General features: G+C 21.4%; 2 protein-coding genes across 3 annotated transcripts; both read right to left on the bottom strand.

Annotated features, from left to right (window-relative positions):
* Positions 1 to 4,301: 4,301 nt before the first annotated feature.
* On the bottom strand, positions 4,302 to 17,498 carry LOC127285149 (uncharacterized). Its single transcript, XM_051310991.1, has 9 exons — positions 17,303 to 17,498; positions 17,039 to 17,190; positions 13,548 to 13,869; positions 12,425 to 12,561; positions 10,639 to 10,810; positions 8,742 to 8,936; positions 7,088 to 7,284; positions 4,727 to 4,870; positions 4,302 to 4,619 (listed from the first exon to the last, which is right to left on the bottom strand). Exons 1-9 carry the CDS (start codon positions 17,352 to 17,354, stop codon positions 4,452 to 4,454), a joined length of 1,539 nt encoding a protein of 512 aa, XP_051166948.1. The 5' UTR covers positions 17,355 to 17,498; the 3' UTR covers positions 4,302 to 4,451.
* Positions 17,499 to 19,381: 1,883 nt separating this feature from the next.
* On the bottom strand, positions 19,382 to 20,739 carry LOC127285240 (uncharacterized). 2 transcript variants are annotated; one of them, XM_051311145.1, is made up of 5 exons: positions 20,606 to 20,739; positions 20,439 to 20,513; positions 20,234 to 20,317; positions 19,983 to 20,036; positions 19,382 to 19,690 (listed from the first exon to the last, which is right to left on the bottom strand). In XM_051311145.1, the coding sequence occupies exons 1-5, from the start codon at positions 20,673 to 20,675 to the stop codon at positions 19,500 to 19,502; spliced, it is 474 nt and encodes a 157-aa protein (XP_051167102.1). In that variant the 5' UTR covers positions 20,676 to 20,739; the 3' UTR covers positions 19,382 to 19,499. The 2 variants fall into 2 exon arrangements, with proteins under 2 accessions (XP_051167102.1, XP_051167109.1); XM_051311152.1 differs by lacking the exon at positions 19,983 to 20,036.
* Between the last annotated feature and the right edge of the window lie 1,527 nt (positions 20,740 to 22,266).

A 22,266-nucleotide genomic window follows, 5' to 3' on the forward strand; every position in this document is an offset into this window, starting at 1 on the left:
TTTTATTTGTTTATTCGTACATTAAAATTTTTTTTCCTCTCTCTTCAATGAAATTTCTTAAAATGAAGACTTTTGGATGCAGTGTGCATGGAAATAATTTTTAAGTATATTATTATATTTACTTTGAAAAAAAAACGCTTATACTTAGTGTTTTAGAAATATCTATTTTTAAAATCATTTTTCTATATTAAATATTTATAAGTATTCAATATTTTTGAACAAAAAAATTTTTAATGAAAATAAATTGCTTTGAAAAAATTTTAATTTACTCTTCAAAATTGAATCAGAAAATTTTTTTAACTAATTTGAATTAGTAAAATTTAATAGTGAAAAAATTTTTCTAGTAATATTTAACTAATTCAAAAGCAAAAAAGTGAGAAACTAATTCTAACATTTTTACTAATTCAAATTCAAAACCAAGTTTCTTTTTTTGAAATTAAATTAATTTTTGAAAATTTAGCCTCTATTATAAAAGTTTTATTTTTTTAATTTTTGTATTATACAGATGCATTGTTAATAATATTTTGTAATTAATCTCTTGAGTTGGAAAAACTTAAAAAAAAAAAATTCGATAACCAATTTTTTTTTTATTTATAAATTTTTAATACCAGAAATCAATTTCTTTGATTGGATTATTTGCTGATTCAATTAAATTGATTCTGCTGTCAAAGCTTATATTTGAATAAACGCATGTTCGTACATATACATATAAATATGTACGTATACGAAATTACGTATTATCAGAAGTCAATGCACTTAGATTATAGCCGACACTAATGTCTTTGAGTGCTTACTAAAAAATTAATGTACCTGAATATAATTTTATCTAAATTTATTGAATTTCATTTCTAGATTACAATATGACTATGCTTATTTTTTTTTTTTTATAACTTGTCAAAATTTAATAAACACAATATATATTTTTAGATGTATTAAAAATAGACTTCTTTTTTTATAATTTAATGTATAAAAATTAAATAAAATTTTAAACAATTTTTAATTTTACAAATCAGTAAAAAATAATTCTATTTTTTATTTTAAACAAATTATTATATTTTCTATTAAAAAAAAAATAAATTTATTTAAACCAATTAATTTTTATTGGAATTAAATTTTTGGACTAATAATTTCTGTATTTGAAACAAATACTATTTACATGACTCAAATAATAATAATTATTTAATACAAATAATTTACTTGATAATAGTCAAATAATCGATTTTATTTGGATCAAATAATTTTTTTTCAGTGTAAATATATAAATGTTTTTTTTAACTTTTTTGATGAAAATGCAAAAAAAAAAAAAAAAAATAAGTGAGCTATCATATGTTAAAAGTGTGTAAAAAAGATATCACTTTTAAGTGTTTAAAGCTACGTATATGATAGCAGTATTAGTCGATTTATCTCTGATTTCTCACGATTGAATAAACTCTATAGATCATATGTCTTGACAAGTGACCAATATATTTTTTTTCAATAATTACGTGAAAACTGTTATAGAACCTTATCTCTCTTTTAAAAAATTATTTCTATTACAGTATAAAGAGTATAATATAATACAATATAATATAATATAATATAATATAATATAATATAATATAATATAATATAATATAATATAATATAATATAATATAATATAATATAATATAATATAATATAATATAATATAATATAATATAATATAATATAATATAATAATTAAAAAAAGTTTATACTTAAATGTATTAAAACATATTTTTTTAATATACAATTAATTAATTTTTTTTTATTGCAGTTTAAATTTGATGTACCTGTAATAAACCTGGGCACTTTGAAGGCAAGATGTCGGCATAGCTGATGTCATTTGAAATTCGGCTGTGTCACATCAAGCCAGCCGAATGTTCAGATTACAACGTAAAATTGACAATTCAAGCAAAAAAAAAAAAAAAGAAATTGAAACATTCATTTCTTTATATGAAGAAGGTATAGAGTTAAAAATTTTAGTAGTGCAGTAATTAAATTTTCATTAATTAATTAGAATATATTTTTAAAAATTTTATACAAATTTTATTGGACATTAATATACAGGGTGTCCCATTTTAATCTATCAGGCGAAATAACTTTTAATCAGTTGATTTTACAAAAAAATGTTTTAGACAAAAGTTATTGTGCTCCCAGGGGGACATCTAGTGGTAAACTTGAATTTGACCTAAATGACCTAATTTAGGTCATTTCAAGGTCAACTAATTTTTTTTAAATGGAACCACCTACTTTTTATGCCGGAAATCGATAAAGCAGGAAATTCCACGTCGAAATCGTTGATGCACTTTTTTTCGATAGATCGACCTATTTAGGACAAATAGGTCATTTAATTATTATTGTATTTGGGGAAATAACTTTAAACTAATTAATTTTACAAAAACATGTTTCAGTCAAAAGTTGTTGTGCTTTAAGGGGAATATTCAGTGATGACCCTAAATTTGTCCTAAATGACCTGAATTTGGTCATTTCAATTTCAACTCATTTTTTTAATGGAACTAACTATTTTCATGTTACAAATTGGAAGAGCAGGAAATTCCACGTTGAAATCGTCCAAGAACTCTTTTCGACAGGTCGACCTATTCAGGTCAAATAGGTCATAATTAATTTCACCTACAAGGCCTTGGTTAGATCTAGTCTATGTCAAATAATTTTTCATGAAGAAAGATCTATGCAAGGAATCGTCAGGGCAAGAATTTTTATGTAAAAAACACTAGACCCAACCAAGGCCTTGTAGGTGAAATTGATTATGGCCTATATTTGACCTGGATAGGTCGACCCGTCGAAAAAAATACTTAGACGATTTCAACGTGGATTTTCCTGCTCTTCCGATTTGTAACATGAAAAGTAGATGGTTCCATTAAAAAAAATGAGTTAAAATTGAAATGACCTAATTTAGGTCATTTAGGACAAATTTAGAGTCATCACTGAATATTCCCCTTTAAGCACAACAACTTTTGACTGAAACATGTTTTTGTAAAATTAATTAGTTTAAAGTTATTTCCCCAAATACAATAATAATTAAATGACCTATTTGTCCTAAATAGGTCGATCTATCGAAAAAAAAGTGCATCAACGATTTCGACGTGGAATTTCCTGCTTTATCGATTTCCGGCATAAAAAGTAGGTGGTTCTATTTAAAAAAAATGAGTTGACCTTGAAATGACCTAAATTAGGTCATTTAGGACAAATTCAAGTTTACCACTGGATGTCCCCCTCTGAGCCTGATAGATTAAAATGGGACACCCTGTATAATAAAATGAAAAGGCCTAAGAACGTTAATTTTGTAGGTGTTAAAAAAATTTTTTTTGACCACACTGAGAGAACAAAGTAGTTGAGGCAACTAATAAAATGGTTACGAATACCATTTTGGTTAGTAAACTATAATGCTGCTAATTCGATAGTCAGGGATACCATTTATAATAGTAAAAAGATAAATAGTTACCGTTACCATTTTATTAGTAAGGGGAACTTTCTTTATTTAGTACCAACTACTAATAAATATTGTAACAGATAACATTTAGTTAGTTAACCTTACTAATCAAATATAGGTAATTTGATATAGTAAAATACAGCCGTAAATATTTATTTAATATTATTCACATTCAAAAAAATATGTTTATTATAAGGTTAATATAACTTTCTTGCTGTACCAAGTAAGATCACAGAAAAAACGCTGGGTAAATTTTGTTGCGGGTAATTTTCACCAATGCTAATTCACATAGACAGTGGCGCCCTCAACTAGGATAAAATTTGTTGCAGGTAATTTTTATACCGATTTTGGGGTAAAAATTCTACTTTTTTTTCGTGTGATATATAAATCTTATATTAAACATATTTTTTGTATTATGCGAATAATAATACACACTGTAAAATTTTTTTTTGGAGATTGTACATTCACAATTTGTATTTGTGTTAATACAAAAAACTCTGCTTTAATGAAATAAAATTTTTTTTGCTATATACACGTACAATATGCAATGAGCACGTGCACAGTTTTTGAATTATCCGGATATGACGTAAAAAGAAAGATCAAATATCGAAATAAGAAACTGATAAGTATTTCGTTGAGGATAGAAATATTTCGTTATGAATATTAATTAAACTTATTTCTATATATGTTACTGTCACATTATGTACTTAAATGTATATACAGGTGAAATTTTTTATATGGTATACGAAATTTAGTATATATATATATATTTAAAAGTAAATATTAATATAAAAATTATCTCTGAAACTAAATTTAAAACTATTTTTAAAAAAAAGAAGATATAAATCTATAAATAATTATTTAAATTTTATTAAAATTTTTTTTTCTATATAATTATTATTTATTAGTTATTACAATTATTAATTTTATATAATTTCTAATGTTATTAATAATAATATTATTATTTTATTGAGTCTTTTAAAGAATTCTTGTAGAATTTATAAATAAGGTGATGGAATTGATGTTGGAACATTATTTGGTCCGGCAATAAATGCAGCAAATGGACTAACAGTATTTTGAACAATTTGCACTAAAACTTCATAATTGGTGAATGGAAGTTCTTGTCCGTTAAATGGCACATGTGCAATTTTTCCATCGATTTGAAGCTGTAAATAATTTATGAAAAATGAAAAACAAGTTTGTAAAAAAAATATTTAATTTGTCTAGATATAAATTATATTTGTTTATTCAGTTTGTGAAAAGAGTGCCTTACTTTTCCTACAATAATCATGCCTTCATGTTTAACTCTTGCGACATAATATCTTGGTTTTCCTCGACGATATCCGCCAATAATTGAACCTTCTGGAATATGTCCTAAAGAAGCTGATATCCACTTCATTCGACAGCCGGTGAGTAGCTAAAAAATAAGTAATATAATATATAATACATTTTTTTCTACATACATTTATTATTAATAAAAATAATTAGTATTTAACTAAACTAATCCATTGAGAATTCATTAAATTAATTATTGATTATTATTTATTAGTTTCAAATAAATAACATTTAATTGATTCAAAATAATAATTATATAATAATAAAATGCTTGGTCTGTCCTTCTGTCCTAACTTGAAGTTGGCCTTTTCTGATTTCGCGTGTTTTTTTGAATAGTAATCTTATGACGTGTCAAATTTTGACAATTCTTTTTCTCATTTTCGCCAAAGTTGTATAATTGTGTTTCCAAATTTCGGAATAAGTTTCTTTAAAATTCCAAATTCGAAAATTCAATTCACGAAACTGAAGTACACAACGTTTACCAACGAAATTTTTTTTAAAGTTGAATATTGATTCAAAAATTCTATACAAATACAACAAATTTATGATGAGAAAAAAGATGCTCCAGGAAATTTTGTACAAGATAGTAATTTGAAAAAAATTTATTTTTAAAAATTTATTTTTAAAAATTAATTTTTAAGGTACCAGGGGCCAACGAATACCTATTAAATATTAATTATAAAAACACAGGCCTCGAATCAATTTAAAGACACAAAAAGTCATTTTAGTTGATTTATATTCCAAAAAAAAGTGGATTTGTTTTTTATTTTAACAAAAATATTTTACAGATTTTTAAATACAAATTTTTTTTTTTAATAATAATCCTTTTCGAAGGGTTAAAGTTGAAATTTTTAGAAATAATTCAATTTCAAAAGATATTGTTAATTTTCAAACAATTATTAAATTTTACAGAACTAAAAATAATTTATCAAACAATTTTTGGAAAACATTTTTTAAATTTAATTGAATTTTCAAAGATTTAAAATTGAAATTTTTGAAATTAATTGAAACTTTAAGTGATTTTTAATTAAAATTTTAGATGATTTCACTAAAAATTTATTAGAAAATGCGGACAAAATACAATAATTTGAAAATCATTTTTAATTGAAAAATAGTTTCAGATAGTTAAAATTTCAAAGAATATTATGAAAATAGTTAAAAATAATTGAATTTCCTTAGAGTTATAATTGAAATTATTAAATTTCAAAAAAAAAATTTTTCGATGGAAAATTTTAGAAATAATTAAATTTTAGATGCTTTAAATTCAAATTATTGAAAATTCAATTAATTATGAATTCAAATTTTTGAGAATAATTAAATTTTATTTGATTTTAAATTTGGAAAATAATTGAATTTCAGTTCATTTTGAATTGAAAATTTTGGGAAATAATTGAATTTGAATTGAAATTTTGGATAATAATTTAATTTAAGTTCATTTTAGATTGAAAATTTGGATAATTAATTTTGAATAGAAATTTTAGAAAATAATTGAATTTTATTTCATTTTAAATTGAAAACTTGGTAAATAATTAAATTTTAAATTGAAAATGTTGGATAATTATTGGATTTTTAATTGATTTTGAATTAAAATTTCGGGTAATAATTGAATTTTAGTTTATTTTGAATTGAAATTTTTAAAAAATAATTCAATTGTGATATTTTTTTTAAATTATAAACAATTGTTAAATTTCATAAAAATTTTAATTGAAAAATAATTTTGATATAATTGAATTTGTGATGTATTTCATTAAAATTATTAAAAATAATTAATTTAGTGAAGAATCATTTTAGTTCAAAATTTGTTAAATAATTGAATTGAAGAAGATCTGAAGAAGATATAAATTTTATACTAAAAAATGTATTTTATTTACATTTTCTTTTCAAATGTAAAAAAAAATGTCGCAGTTTATTAAAATAAGTCGATAAAAGTCGTATTTTTGAAAAAAGTCGGAACAAAGTCGTATAATCCGAGGCCTGTAGACATATAATTTTTATTATTATTATTTAATATGTAATTATATTCTAATAAATTAAATTATTATTGATAATATTAATCTTTAATTTCTTTATAAAAAACAATTAAATATCCAATTTGGCGCGCTTGCCCGCGTTTAATTTTGCTAATTATTTAATAAATTAATAATAATATTTATTTGATAATAGTCAAGTAATTGAGTATTTTTGAATCAAATAAATTTTTTTTTCAGTATATTTAACGACTGGAAATTAATTATAAATATAATAATTATTATTAAGTAAATTAATTTATTTATTAAGTAAATTTAAAAAAAAACGAAACCTCGAATTCAGATTTTTGATGAACTTCTAATTCATAGGAAATATAACATCTTCCATGTTGATTTTCATCAATTATATAGCTTCCAGGAATTGTATCACCTTGATGATTTGCTCGACAAATATATATCATTCCATTGTCATATCTCCCCCCTCTGAATAGACCTGGAGGTAACTGAATTGAACCATCTTTCCAACGAACTAAAAAATTATCATATTTTTCAATAAAAAATTATTAGATATTATTTTATATAGGGTCAGTTGGGGTACATGGGGACAAGAGGTTTTGGAGCTTAATTTACAGTCTTAAAATTGAGTTCAACGTCAATATTTTAACCTCAGATCATCTGCAAGAGGTTTTGAGTATTGACAAGCTTTTATCTTGACAATTGGCAGCAAGATAAAAAAAGTTTTTGTTCAATGCATAAAAACTTGAAAATCAAAATCAAACTGTTTCAGTATTTTGTCTTGCATTTCAAAGAAAACAGACTTAAAAATCATACCAAATTTTTTTCTTATTCCTTATGACTCCTATAACAGAAATTCACTTGAATTTTTGATTTTTGTCAATATGGTTAATAATGACAAGCTGTCCCCATTTACCCTGAGTTTTCAAATTTTTGGGGTAAATGGGGACAGCTTGTCATTATTAACCAAATTGACAAAAATCAAAAATTCAAGTGAATTTCTGTTATGGGAGTCATAAGGAATAAGAAAAAAATTTGCTATGATTTTTAAGTCTGTTTTTTTCAAATGCGAGACAAAATACTGAAATAAAAAAAAAAAATAAAAAAAATAAAAAAATTTCAATTGGTTCAACTATTATATATCTAACTACAAATTTTTTTTCAAGTTTTTTCATCCCTTAATACAGTAATATACTTAAGGAAACTTTTTTCTTAAAACATTCTTAGAAACTATGCTGTCCCCATTTACCCCAAATTTTATGAAATTTTCTAAATTTTGGGGTAAATGGGGACAGTCAGTTTTATGCATTTAAAGCTTATCTAAATTTTTTTCTGCTACATAAAATTAATCCTGGGAATGTAAATAACAACATAAAAAAAATAAACCCACAAATATTACCTTTTAAAGGAAGAAACTTACGTAATTTGTGAAAAATAGCGAATTTGTCCCCATTTACCCCAACTGACCCTATAACAACTTACTAAATTCCAAAACATATAAAATTTTGACTATTATTTTTATTTAAGAATTTTTTCTAAAAAATAATACCTATATTTATTATTATTATTATTATTATTAATATTAATAAATAAATACCTACCTAATTAATAATATTAAACTACTGAATTTTAAAGAGATATAATTTTGACTATTATTACACTGAAAAAATTTTTTTTTTGATTCAAATAATTACTTGACTATTATCAAATAAATATTTACTTGAACCAAATAATTTTTATTTGAGTTAAATAAATTGTATTTAAACCAATAATTTCTGTATTTGAAATAAATACCACTTAATTGATTCAAATAATAATTATTTGACACAAATAAATATTTATTTGATAATTGTCAAGTAATTGAGTATTTGAATCAAAAAAATTTTTTTTTTCAGTATAGTATTATTATTATTTAAGATTTTTTTTTTAAAAATAATAATTTTAGTTTATTCTTATTTTAAGGTTTGTTACCCGCACAATCTTGAGATCCAATATTATAATCTGGACCAAGTCCAAATTGTACATCACCATAAACTTTTGAATCAATTTCTTCGGTATCTTCTTGATTCATATTGAAGCTGAGATACTGAGGGGATATTGGATTTGGATCTCTCCATTGTAATACTGGATTTGATGCACTTGTTCTTCCCAAAGTAAGTAAACCATCTGTTCAATAAATAATAATTGTTTTTATATTATTCATATAAAAAGAAGGAATGTTTTGGATTTTTCTCAAAAATTCGGTAAATTTTAGTACGATAATGAATGTAAAAATTTTGAATTTGAAATTTTTAATTTTTTTGCTGATGTTTATAATAAAAAATTTTACCAAAAATTTTTTTTTCTTTATTTATAATTATAAATTATTTTTCTATGAAAAATAAAAATAAATGTTCAGAATTTTTTTTGGTTCAGAAGACCTTTAATTTCCAGATAAAATGATTATTTTTCAGTCTTTCTCTAAATAACATTTTATAATTAATTTTCGATTCTTAGTAATACTTAATATTATTTTTTTGTACAGAATTAAATGATCTTAAAAAAAATTGACAGTTGGGAGTATTTTATGGAAAAAATATAAAAAAAAAAATTTTTTTGATTTTTAAAATTTTCAAAAACTCAAAATTTTGAAAAATTTTTGAATTTTTTTTTTTTTGAACCTCAGGCTTCATTTTGCCCATTTGAAAAAGTCTACAAAATTTTAGACCGATTCATTAAGATTTATTCGAGTAATCAAGAAATCAAAAAATTGTCAAAAAAGAGACGAAAGACTATAAAGGCTTTATCTCGACTTTTTCTTCACCCTCTAAATATTCAAATTATTATTATTATTTTTAATAAATTTAAAAAAATCATAACTTTTTGCTTTAAGTCTCAATCGAAAAATGTTACAGGAAAAAAGTGTCTCATTTCGGGAGTATTTTATGGGAAAAATATATAAAATAAATTTTTTTTCAAAATTCAAAATTTTGAATTTTTTTGAAAATTAAAAAAATTCATAACACTTTTCTTTTAGCCTCTATTGGAAAATGTTACGGGAAAAAAGTGTTTTATTTTGGGAGTATTTTATGGGAAAAATATAAAAAAATTTTTTTTTTTGATTTTAAAAATTTCCCACAATTCAAAATTTTGAATTTATCTTTATTCTTTCGGATGTTCATGATTCATGATTTTTTCGTTCTTCAAAAAAGAGGGAGAACATGTTTAAAAATTATAAACAAATTTTATTTTCTAAATAAATTGTTCAAAAATTAATATTTTTTTAAGAAAATAATTTTTATCTAAAAATTTAAGGTTTTTTTAAGTAAAAAACATTTTTAACATTTTTCTCTATTTTTAGTATTGAAAAAGTTATGAGTAAAGCAAAAAATATTACTAAAATTTTTATTATTGTAAATATCTTCCAAAATATTAAAAATTTACAAAAAAAACATTTAACTTTTTTTTCTTGTTATCCAATTGAGATCCATTTTTTTAATTTCTCAAAATAAAATGCAAAAAAAAAATAGTTCATGAAAAAAGTGAATATTTTGCCCAGAAAAAAGTAAAAAAAAAAAAAAAATTGTTTGAACCCATTTTTTGAAAAAATTACCTCTTTGATTTCAAATTTTATACTATAAATAACTAAAAAAAAATAATTTGAAATAGAAGAGGTGGTTTTTCCAAAAAATGAAAATATTTTTGTTACAGAAAATATTATAAATTCATCAATGATGTCAATTTAAATTAACATGTGTAATAAAATATTTCTTTTTATTATTTTTTGTTATATTAGTTTTAGTTATGTTTTTATTAATTACTTTGTACTGAAGGGCTTTAGGCCCGTTGAAGTGCATAAATAAATAAATAAATAAATTTGTTACTATACCTCTTGTAAGTTTGATCCAAAATCTAATTTTTTCTTTTGCATTTAAAAATGAAGTTTGTTGAAATGCTGTTTTCATTTCTCCTAAATGACGATCTTTCACATATGCTCCATTTGCGTGAATTCCAATTAAATATACATTTCCCAATGTGCTTATATCTGGACTCAAAAGTACCTTAAATTTAGAATATTTTACAAAAAGTGGAACTACAAAAAAAAATGTTTTAATAAATGCAAATTTCTTTTACAATGTTTTGTAATAAGTATTTTTAATAATAATAATAATAATAATAATTTTTAAACTCCGTCAAAAATGTTTGTGAAAAAATGTATTCTTCGTTTGAGAGGATCGAGGTATTTTTTTCTAAAATTCTCTAAAATTTTATACCTTAAAATGAAAGTAATTACTTTTCAAATTAATATTTTTTTTACCTCTTCACCTAAGAGAATATAAATAATAAAACGAGCCTATTACTTTCCGCACCATTTTTAGAATAATATTCTCGGTTGAAGAAAAAATTCATTTACTTTGAAAGAAATTTTTTTTTGTAGAATATATTTTTTCAGTGTGAAATTAATTTTTAATCATTATATATGGGGCATTCTATTTTAAAATTATACCCCTAGTAAACAATTGACAATATAAGACATTTTTTAAATAATTATTTCTCCCATTTAATTAAATCAAATTACTTTTGCAATGAGTGGTTTCGAAAGAGAAATTTCTAAACTTTATTATTGTAAAAAAAATTTTAAAAAAACTTTTAATTAGCATAAAAAATTTAGTTTGAAGGTTAAACTTTTAAATATCTCAAAACACGTTGTCTCCGATTTTGACAAAATCTGTGTCAAAAGAAAGCTTAAATATTCTATTTTTTATTTCCGTAAAGTTTATAATGGACATTTTCGAGAATTTCCAGAAATTAATTAAAATTCTCAGACGTTTCAAAGGTTAAAAAGGGTTGAAATTTGCATGAATAGAGAACCTCTATTCAAATACAGCGGCATTTGTTTTTACGAAATTTTTAAATAAATAAATTTTAAAACTTCAATTTTAATCTTAATAATTTTTTTAAATTTGAACAATTTTTAATTGCAAATAGCTAAAGATCAATATATTTATTGTTTACAATATTTTTTTTCTCTAATGTCAAGTGATGTAATAATGTAAGGTTAATGGAAATTAAATTTAAAAAACAAAATCCGCTCTTAAAGAAATGGTTCTCCATTCATACAAATTTCAATCCTTTTTAACCTCCGCAACGTCTGAGAATTTTAATTAATTTCTGGAAATTCTCGAAAATGTCCATTATAAACTTTACGGAAATAAAAAATAGAATATTTAAGCTTTCTTTTGACATAGATTTTGTCAAAATCGGAGAAAACGTGTTTTGAGATATTTACAAGTTTAACCTTCAAACTAAATTTTTTATACTATTTAAATGTTTTTTTGAAAAAATTTTTTTACAATTGTAAAGTTTAGAAATTTCTCTTTCGAAACCACTCATTGCAAAAGTAATTTGATTTAATTAAATGGGAGAAATAATTATTTAAAAAATGTCTTATATTGTCAATTGTTTACTAGGGGTATAATTTTAAAATAGAATGCCCCATATATTTAAATGTAAAATTGAATGTGAGTATAAAAACACTGTAAAACGAAAGGTATTAATTTAATACCGATTTTATGTACTATATAATTGTAATTTGGTTCTATTTTGATACCTAAAATCGGTACTATTGTAGTACTTTGTTTTTACAGTGAAAGAATAGTTAAAAAATTTCAAACCTGTAATTCAAATTCAGATCGAAAAGTAAAATATAAAGTAATATCATCATCAGAATGGCTGACAACTTTGGATAAGGGAAAATATTGTCCAAAACCTGTTGAAGTTACTATTGATGATCGTCTGTCCTTTGAAACACCTGTAATTAGAGGTATTTATAAAAAATTTATCGAAATTAAAAATAAGTATATAAATATGCTGATAATTTTTTAATGAACTAAATTTTTGATATTTTGAGTTTCTGAAAAAAATTAATACACTCATATTTAAATGAACAAGTCCCAATTCAAAATTTTAATACGAGTTTAATTTTTTTTTTTTTTAATTTTGTCGAATATTTTTTTTTAATACTACTTTTATTGATGAACTCTGTTACTTATTATTAATATTTTTAAAATTTGACATCGATTTTCTATATTTAAAACTAAATTTTCTATTTTTACCAAAATCGATATTTTCCATTTTAAAATAATAATTAATGCAAACGAAAGCTGAGGTTTAAATTTTTTATCTGTATAAAAAAAATTTAGAATGCCGTTTTTTTCGAATTTAAAAATTCGAATCACTTAAAATTCCATTGAATGAGAATTATGCTAAATTAAAATTCGATTAAATCAGAATTAAATTTTAAATAAAAAGTTGTGTAAAGAGAAATTCAGTAAAATAAAAAATTTGCCAAATAAATATTTGATTTTAAATTAAAAAATCAAGGTCAAATTCTGAAAAATATTCAAAAACCGAATTCACCAATAAAAAAATGTATTAAAAAATTAATTAAAAAAAAATATATTATGACAAAATTAAAAAAAAAATTACATGTATAGACATAAAAAAATAAAATGACCCCCCAATATTTTGAAAAAAGTCAAATATTTTTTTTTTTTATTGTACCACTAGATAGGATAATAATTTTCATAAGTTTCACTTTGTTTGGAAATTTTGAAAAAGAATAATAATTTTTGTTTCTTTATTTTGCTAATTATTAACAAAATTTAATAAATAAAATAAAGCGAATTTTAACCTAGGGTACGAAATTAAATCAAAAAATTGATTTTTTTTATATGAAAGGTAAAAATGAAATGTAAATAAATAATAATATAATTTTTATAATATTTTCTAGGCTACCTGTAGTATAACTGGAGTCCTTGAATCCATATCGCCATTCTCCAATAGTTGCTGATCGAAAGCTCAAATATTGTGGCTTTAATGGTCGAGGATCTCTCCATTCATGAAAAGGCGTATCGCTCTCGCCAAAACCAATTTGAACAAAAGTTCTAAGACGTTCAGTTTTCATTCGAATCCAAAATTTTCGAAATTCTTTTGAACTCAAAAGATTCACTGATTTTATCGAGGCATTTGGTTCTTCTTGACATGGACATCTTCCTCGAATATGATTTATTGTATTATTTTGAGCTCCAAGAACTATTTCATAAACTGGTTCATCTGCCTGTTTATATTTATTAATTAATTTCAATACTTCATCGTAATTTAATAATTATTCGGAATTCAATGAAACTTTCTTTATTCTTTAAACAGGGCTGATAAAAATACACTGAAAAAAAAATGTATTTGATTCAAATACTCGATTACTTGACTAATTATCAAATAAATATTTACTTGAAACCAAATAATTTTTATTTGAATTAAATAATTTGTATTTAAACCAATAATTTCTGTATTTCAAACAAATATCATCTTAAATATTAATAATTATTTCATAGAAATAAATATTTATTTGATAATAGTTAAGTTATTGAATATTTGAATCAAATAAAATTTTTTTTTTCAGTGTACGATGCTGAATTATGCAATGTTTATGATCAACGATTAGAAATCAATTTTTATTTGACACGAAAAATTATAAAATTGTTTATCTAAAAAAATTTTTTTTATTATAATTTGTTGATTAATAAAAACTACAATAAAATATTTATCAGGAAAAAAAATTAATAGAATTTTTCATTCTAAAAAATTATTTCTTTAAAAATTGTTTATCATAAACATTGCGTACTTCAGCATTGTATAAAAATCATGATTTAAAAAATAATACGATTTTTTTTTGAACGATGCTGAAGTACGCAATGTTTATGATAAACGACATTTAAAGAAATAATTTTTTAGAATGAAAAATTCTATTAATTTTCGTCTCTCAAAAATATTTCTTGCAATGTTTATATTGATAAAAAAAATTGTAAAACATTTTTTTTAGATAAAAATTTTTATAACATTTTGTCATAAAAAATAATTTGTTTTTTAATAGTTGATCATAAACGTTCTAGATTTTAGCATTTTTTTTTATTTACGTTACATTTGTCGAAAGTTCATTTCTATTTTTTTTTTTTTAAATAAATATTTAAACGATAAATTACATATATAATAATAAAATGCTTGGTCTGTCCTTCTGTCCTAACTTGAAGTTGGCCTTTTTTGATTTCACGTGTTTTTTTGAATAGTAATCTTATGACGTGTCAAATTTTGACAATTCTTTTTCTCATTTTTGCCAAACTTGTATAATTGTGTTTCCAAATTTCGGAATAAGTTTCTTTAAAATTCCAAATTCGAAAATTCAATTCACGAAGCTGAAGTACACAACGTTTACCAACGAAATTTTTTTTTAAAGTTGTATATTGATTCAAAAATTGTATACAAATACAAAAAATTTATGATGAGAAAAATCATGCCCCAGGAAATTTCGTACAAGATAGTAATTTGAAAAAAATTAATTTTTAAGGTACCAGGGGCCAACGAATACCTATTAAATATTAATTATAAAAACAAAGGCCTCGAATCAACTTAAATACACAAAAAGTCGTTTTAGTCGATTTATATTCCAAAAAAAAGTGGATTTGTTTTTTATTTTAACAAAAATATTTTACAGATTTTTAAATAAAAAATTTTTTTTTTAATAATAATCCTTTTCGAAGGGTTAAAGTTGAAATTTTTAGAAATAATTAAATTTCAAAAGATATTGTTAATTTTCAAACAATTATTAAATTTTTCAGAACTAAAAATAATTTATCAAACAATTTTTGGAAAACATTTTATAAATTTCATTGAATTTTCAAAGATTTAAAATTGAGATTTTTGAAATTAATTGAAACTTTAAATGAGTTTTAATTAAAATTTTAGATGATTTCACTAAAAATTTATTAGAAAATGAGGACAAAATGCAATAATTTGAAAATCATTTTTAATTGAAAAATGGTTTCAGATAGTTGAATTTTCAAAGAATATTATTAAAATAGTTAAAAATAATTGAATTTCCTTAAGAGTTATAATTGAAATTATTAAATTTCAAAAAAAAATAATTTTCGATGGAAAATTTTAGAAATAATTAAATTTTAGATGCTTTTAAATTCAAATTATTGAAAATTCAATTAATTTTGAATTCAAATTTTTGAGAATAATGAAATTTAATTTGATTTTAAATTTGGAAAATAATTGAAATTCAGTTCATTTTGAATTGAAAATTTTGGGAAATAATTGAATTTGAATTGAAATTTTGGATAATAATTTAATTTAAGTTCATATTTGATTGAAAATTTGGATAATTAATTTTGAATAGAAATTTTAGAAAATAATTGAATTTTATTAATTTTAAATTGAAAACTTGGTAAATAATTAAATTTTAAATTGAAAATTTTGGATAATTATTGGATTTTTAATTGATTTTGAATTAAAATTTCGGGTAATAATTGAATTTTAGTTTATTTTGAATTGAAATTTTTAAAAAATAATTCAATTTTATTGTGATATTTTTTTTAAATCATAAACAATTGTTAAATTTCATAAAAATTTTAATTGAAAAATAATTTTGATATAATTGAATTTGTGATGTATTTAATTAAAATTATTAAAAATAATTAATTTAGTGAAGAATCATTTTAGTTCAAAATTTGTTAAATAATTGAATTGAAGAAGATCTGAAGAAGATCTATATTTTATACTAAAAAAATGTATTTTATTTACATTTTCTTTTCAAATGTAAAAAAAAATGTCGCATTTTATTAAAATAAGTCGATAAAAGTCTTATTTTTGAAAAGAGTCGGAAAAAGTCGTATAATCCGAGGCCTTTAAACATATAATTTTCATTATTATTATTTAATATGTAATAATATTCTAATAAATTAAATTATTATTGATAATATTAATCTTTAATTTCTTTATAACAAACAATTAAATACTCAATTTGGCGCGCTTGCGCGCATTTAATTTTGCTAGTTTATTAATAAAATCATCAAAGAAATATATATATTTTTATCAAAGAATATAACATTTTTGAATTGAAACTAAAATTGTCTAATAATAATTCATGTTTTTCAAAATGATTTTAAAAAAAAATTTATAATATTATAACTTAAAAAGTTTAAATTATTAGAACTTTTTTTTTAGAAAATATTAGAACTGATATATAAAAATTTTAAACTAAAATTACCTAAAAAGGATTTTTTTAAAAAATATTTTGATTTTTACAAGAACCTTGTAACAATAGTAAAATTGCTGAAATAAATCAAACGATACGTTTTAAAAATTATTCATTAATAAAAATTTATAAATTTAAAAACCATTAATTTTATAAAAAAATTTTATTTGCAAAGGTAAATAAAAATAATTACTTCATGCGTCGGTGCGAAAAGAATGTGAGCATCTCTGGCAACTCGAACCGAAAATCGCAAAAATCGTTCAGGTGTTAAATTTTCATCCAAAGGAAAAAATTGACTATACGAATAGCCATAAGTATATAGCTCTTTGATTTCATTGCTGTGAACTGGTATTAAAAACAAATTTTTTAATTTTTTACTTCAAACATTTTTTTTTAAATTTTTTACAATATTGTTTTAATAGAAAATTAAAAATTTTTTAAATTAAAAGAAACTTACTTGAAATGGGTAAAAATCCCAATAAGAAGAAGATGAAATTATATTTTTCCATGAGGATAAATTTGTTCTTTAAAATTTAGTTTTAATTGAACATAAAATAAATTTTATTTATTAGAATTTAAAATAAATTTATTACGATTAAAAATTGAAAAGAAGTTAATAATAATCAATTTATATAAGAAAGAAGACAACGATCGAAAAGTCAAGGAAAGACTGAGGATAATATGCTGTAGATCTGCAAGTTCACCAAAAGTCCTTGAAAGAAAATCTCGTTAATCGACTTCAGTTCATTAAAAGAATGAAATATTTCCGTTGACTTTTATTTTTTCTTCTTTTCCAAATCTCTTGCATTTATGTTGTTTGTAAATAAAGAATATTTTATGGAAATGTTTTGATTTGACAAAATATTGCTAAACTACGTAATAATGATTACTTTTTTCTTTTTTTTTTTGATAAAATATTGAATCTTTTGTTTTTCTGGACTTCGATATATGTGAATTAAATGTTCTTTTTACTCTATATACCAAAACCGGTTGGTTCAAGTAAATAACTTTTCATTAGTAACGACACTCTCACCAATGTAGACATTCAAGTCTCATTTAAAAAGATTCTTTGTTAAGAGGCCCTTGGAAATTCTGTGGAATCTTTAGCAAAGTTAGATGGAAATTCCAATTAGGAATTTTGCAAAATAATTTCACAAATTGTATGTCTACGTTTTTTTTTTTAATTTTTGTGACAATTAGTGATAATTTGTGCTGCAAAAAAATTTTTTTTTTAAATGACAAATAGGAGTTAAATTCCAAAAATAAAATTTTAAGGCAACATTTTCTTTTTGAAAAAATGATAATTAGGATTTGAAATCAAAAAATAAAATTTTAAAACAAATTTTTTTTTTTTTTTAATGTCAATTAGGATTTAAATTCCGAAAATAAAATTTTTAGTGCAAACCCAGAACAAAAAAAACTTTAACAATATTTTTAAAAAATTTTAATAATATTCAAAAAACTGCTATTTATAAATTTAAAATAAAATTTAAGTCAGAAAAAGTTTTAAAAACCCAAAAAAAAACCAGTTTTTAATCAAGAAATAAGTATTCCAATATTAAAATTTTTTAAAAACAATTTTTTTTTGCTAAATTGTGATCGTCCAGGACGAAAAAAATGTGTAATAATATTTTCAAAAAGTTTATTTATTTTCAAAATAATTTTATTTTAATAACAAAAAAAAAAAATTTTTAATCCAAAAATTAATATTTTTCAAAAAGAATTTTCGTGCAATTCGAACTTTTTCAAAGACTTCAATATTTTTCAATATAATTCAATTTTGACATTTAAAAAAGTTGTTTTTTAACCCAAAAAATATTAATTTTTGAATATTTTAAGGTTAAAAAAATCAGTTATTGATTTTTAAAATTGAATTGTTTTGAAAAATACATTGAATTTTACGAAAATGTTATCGTAGATTATTTTTGTGCTAATAAAATTCAGTACCAAAAATGTGTTAAAAATATTGTAATTTTTGTATATTTTTTAAATAAAAAACTTATTTTTGAAATTTAAATTGAATTATTTTGAAAATTATTATTGAAGTTTTCGATAAAGGTACAACAGTTTTTTTTTTATTTTAATCAAAAAATCAATTCAACACTTTGTTTTAAAAAAAAAATATTAATTTTTTTTTTAATATTTCAAGATTGAAATCGCGATTTTTGATTTTTAAATGTAAATTATTTTGAAAAATTGTTAATTTTTCGAAAATATTACAACAGATTTTTTTTATGAAGCAGGAAAATTTTTTTGAAAAATATCAATTTTTATTTATTTTTGGATTAAACAAAAACTGCAATTAAAGAGGTTTTTAGTTACAATTAAAAAAAATTACTGATGTTGAATAATTGAATATTTTGTTGAACTGTTTAGTTATTTCAAAAAAAAAAATTTATTCATGCAATTAAATATTTATTTCAATTAAAAAGCATGCAGTATTGAATGAAAATTTTTTTTATAATTAATTTAATATTTTTTAACAGGAATTATTTCATTTAATTGATTTAATGTAAAAATTATAATAATTTTAAAATATTTATTAATGAATTTATTTTATTGAACCAAGTAAACTAAAATAGTGAGTTATAATTAGAACAATTAATTTATTAATTTAATTGAAACATTTGATTTTTTACTTGATGTAGTTCAAATTAAGACATATTGATGGTTAGAAAACTACAATAAAATTGTCGTCCACGTCTCCAATTTTCTCCATATCCTCTATTTCCTCTATATCCTCCACGTCCATTGTATCCTCCGCGCATCTCATTCATCTGGTTCCTTCTCTCGTACCATCTACGGCGACTTTTTCCACTTGATTTTGTCCTTTTCCTTACTAACCCTGCATTCAAAAAACCGAGAAAATTATTGATTTATTACTTTTTTATTATTTAAAATAAAAAAATAAATTAGGTTTAAAATTAAAAAAAAAAAAAAAATTACAATTTATTGAAATTTAGATTGATTGACTTTCAAATTTATCAAAATAAATAATTTAAATATAATTTAAAAAGTGTAAATGAATTTAACGAAATAAAGAATAAAATTTATCATATCAATAAAAATTTATGAATAAAAAAAGAATTTTAAAAATTAGATGAACAAATTGAAATTTTAATCAATAAATATCCAACCTTCTTGAAAACTTGGTCTTGTCCCAACAAATGGTTGTACATTTTTATTTTCATCTAAGAATAAAAACGAATTTAATTTTTTTTTTGTATAAAATTTATAATTAACTACTAAATTCATAGAAAAAATTAAATTACACGTGATTTTCATTTTTAATTTATAATTATCTAAAAATTTGACTTACATAAACAAATATTACGCAGAATTATTCTTATTTATAATATTTTTATTAATTATTATTGTTTATACTCACCTTCCGATTTTTCATTTATTTTCTCCTCGTCCTCGTCATTTACTTTTTTGTTTTCAACTTTAATATTGAACTCCATTTTTTTTTCTGTAAAAAATAGTAGAATTAATTTTTTTTATTTTTAATACATTAAATACTATTTAATATTTATTTATTTAATATTTTTTTTTTTAATATTTTGATTATTCATTATTTTATTTATACTCACCGTCATTCATTTTCTCCGCGTCCTCGTCACTTACTTCCTCTTTTTTAACTTTAATATCCAATTCCGCTTTCATTGCTGTAAAAAAAAGTAGAATTAATCTTTTTTTTTAATTTTTAATGTAATTTACTTCATTGTTTTCTTATACTCATATTAAATTTGATAATTACACATTTTTAGACTCTCTAATTCCTCTGATAATTTTTGATTCTCCGCTAGCAATTCCTCAATGGACGCCATTTTTTTTTTTGTCACGAGTCTTGATTTTCATTTGTTATGATAAAGATGCAAATTTTCCCACTGGACATAAAAAAAAGGTGAAATTTATCCACTGATAAGTTTCTATATGATTTTAATTCACAGTTATTTAAAAAATTCATTTTTTTACAATATAAAAATAAAAAAATGCAAATTGCATGTAATTTCATTTTTATTCGTTCTATGAATTAAAGTAGATAATTATATTGTAAATTCTATATACATATAATAAGAAATTATTTCGTTTTTCTTTTTAGCTGAAAATAATGTGGAAAAAACAATATGTGTTGAGTGAGAATAATTGAGGACCCCAATTTTCAAGGAGGCTCAAAAATATAAAGTTAGATTTTTATTTGATAAAAAGTTCAACTTTTTGAATCGAATTTCAAATTTACTACTTTGTTGTAATTTATTATTTTCCTTTTCCTACATTAATAATATTGATATATATATTTTATTCATTTCTCCAATAAATTCATTTCGCCATTAAATTCATAAAAATTTTTCACTAATTTAGGGTAAGTGCATCAATTACGGCGCGTTTATAAAAAATAACTATTATTATATTTAATATAACTGTTGCAAAATGATTTTAAAAAATTAATTTACTCTTTTTTTGATACAATTACTAATAAAGATGAACATAATTTACACAATTATTAATTTAATTAATTGAGATCAAATTTTTTCCCTCGCCGTAATTGAATCATTTTTAATATTTCCATTGGCTCTAATTACGGCGGGCAAAGTATATTTTCAAAATACACGTAATTTTGGTCACCGCGATTGATACACCGAAACTAACGCTTCATAATAGAAAATTACGGTATTAGTTTTAATTTCTCATATTTGTTTAAATAATCGATTTTTATAAAATTAAAATTTTTTGCTTAACATCTAAATAACATAAGCTTTTAGTTTAATAAGTCTTAAATTGACTTAATACAATAGAAATATCGAATTTTCTATTTTAAAGGTGTTTTGACTCGAATCGCGCCGTAATTAGTGCATTTACCCTAGTTTCTTATTTATAAAAATAAATAATAAAAATAACTCTATAAAATAATATTTGTTTATTTGACGATTTTTCAATATCAATTTATTTAAAAAATTATGAACTAAAATAAAATTTTAAAAGAAAAAAATTTGTTTTTTTGACGAATTTTCGATTTTTCAACACAAGTCATGTAGTTTACAACAAAATTAAAAAAAAAATGGAATTTTAAAAAGGAATAGCTATTTGTTTTTTGAAAATTTTTCTATTTTTGAGGAACAACTTTTGACAAAATGACCTATAAAATTGTTTTCTTTTGATTTTCAAACACACATGATACAGACTGAATAAAAAAAGGACAAAAAAAGTTTACAAATTGACAAAAAATATTGTTTTTTTTTTTAAATAATTTTTTTTTTTTTTTTGCTCCATACTTTTCCCATATTTTGTCAATACTCGGAGAAATAAGAAATGAATTTTTAAAAAGTCAGATTTTTAAAGAAATTATTTTTTTGTTGCCCGATTTTTTGAAATTTAAGAAATTTGACAAAAAAAATGATTATTGTTAAATATTTGCAT

Source organism: Leptopilina boulardi, unplaced genomic scaffold, assembly GCF_019393585.1.
Source record: "Leptopilina boulardi isolate dan_hultmark-lab unplaced genomic scaffold, ZJU_Lbou_2.1 LbouV2_121, whole genome shotgun sequence".
Classification (NCBI taxonomy): Eukaryota; Metazoa; Arthropoda; class Insecta; order Hymenoptera; family Figitidae; genus Leptopilina; species Leptopilina boulardi.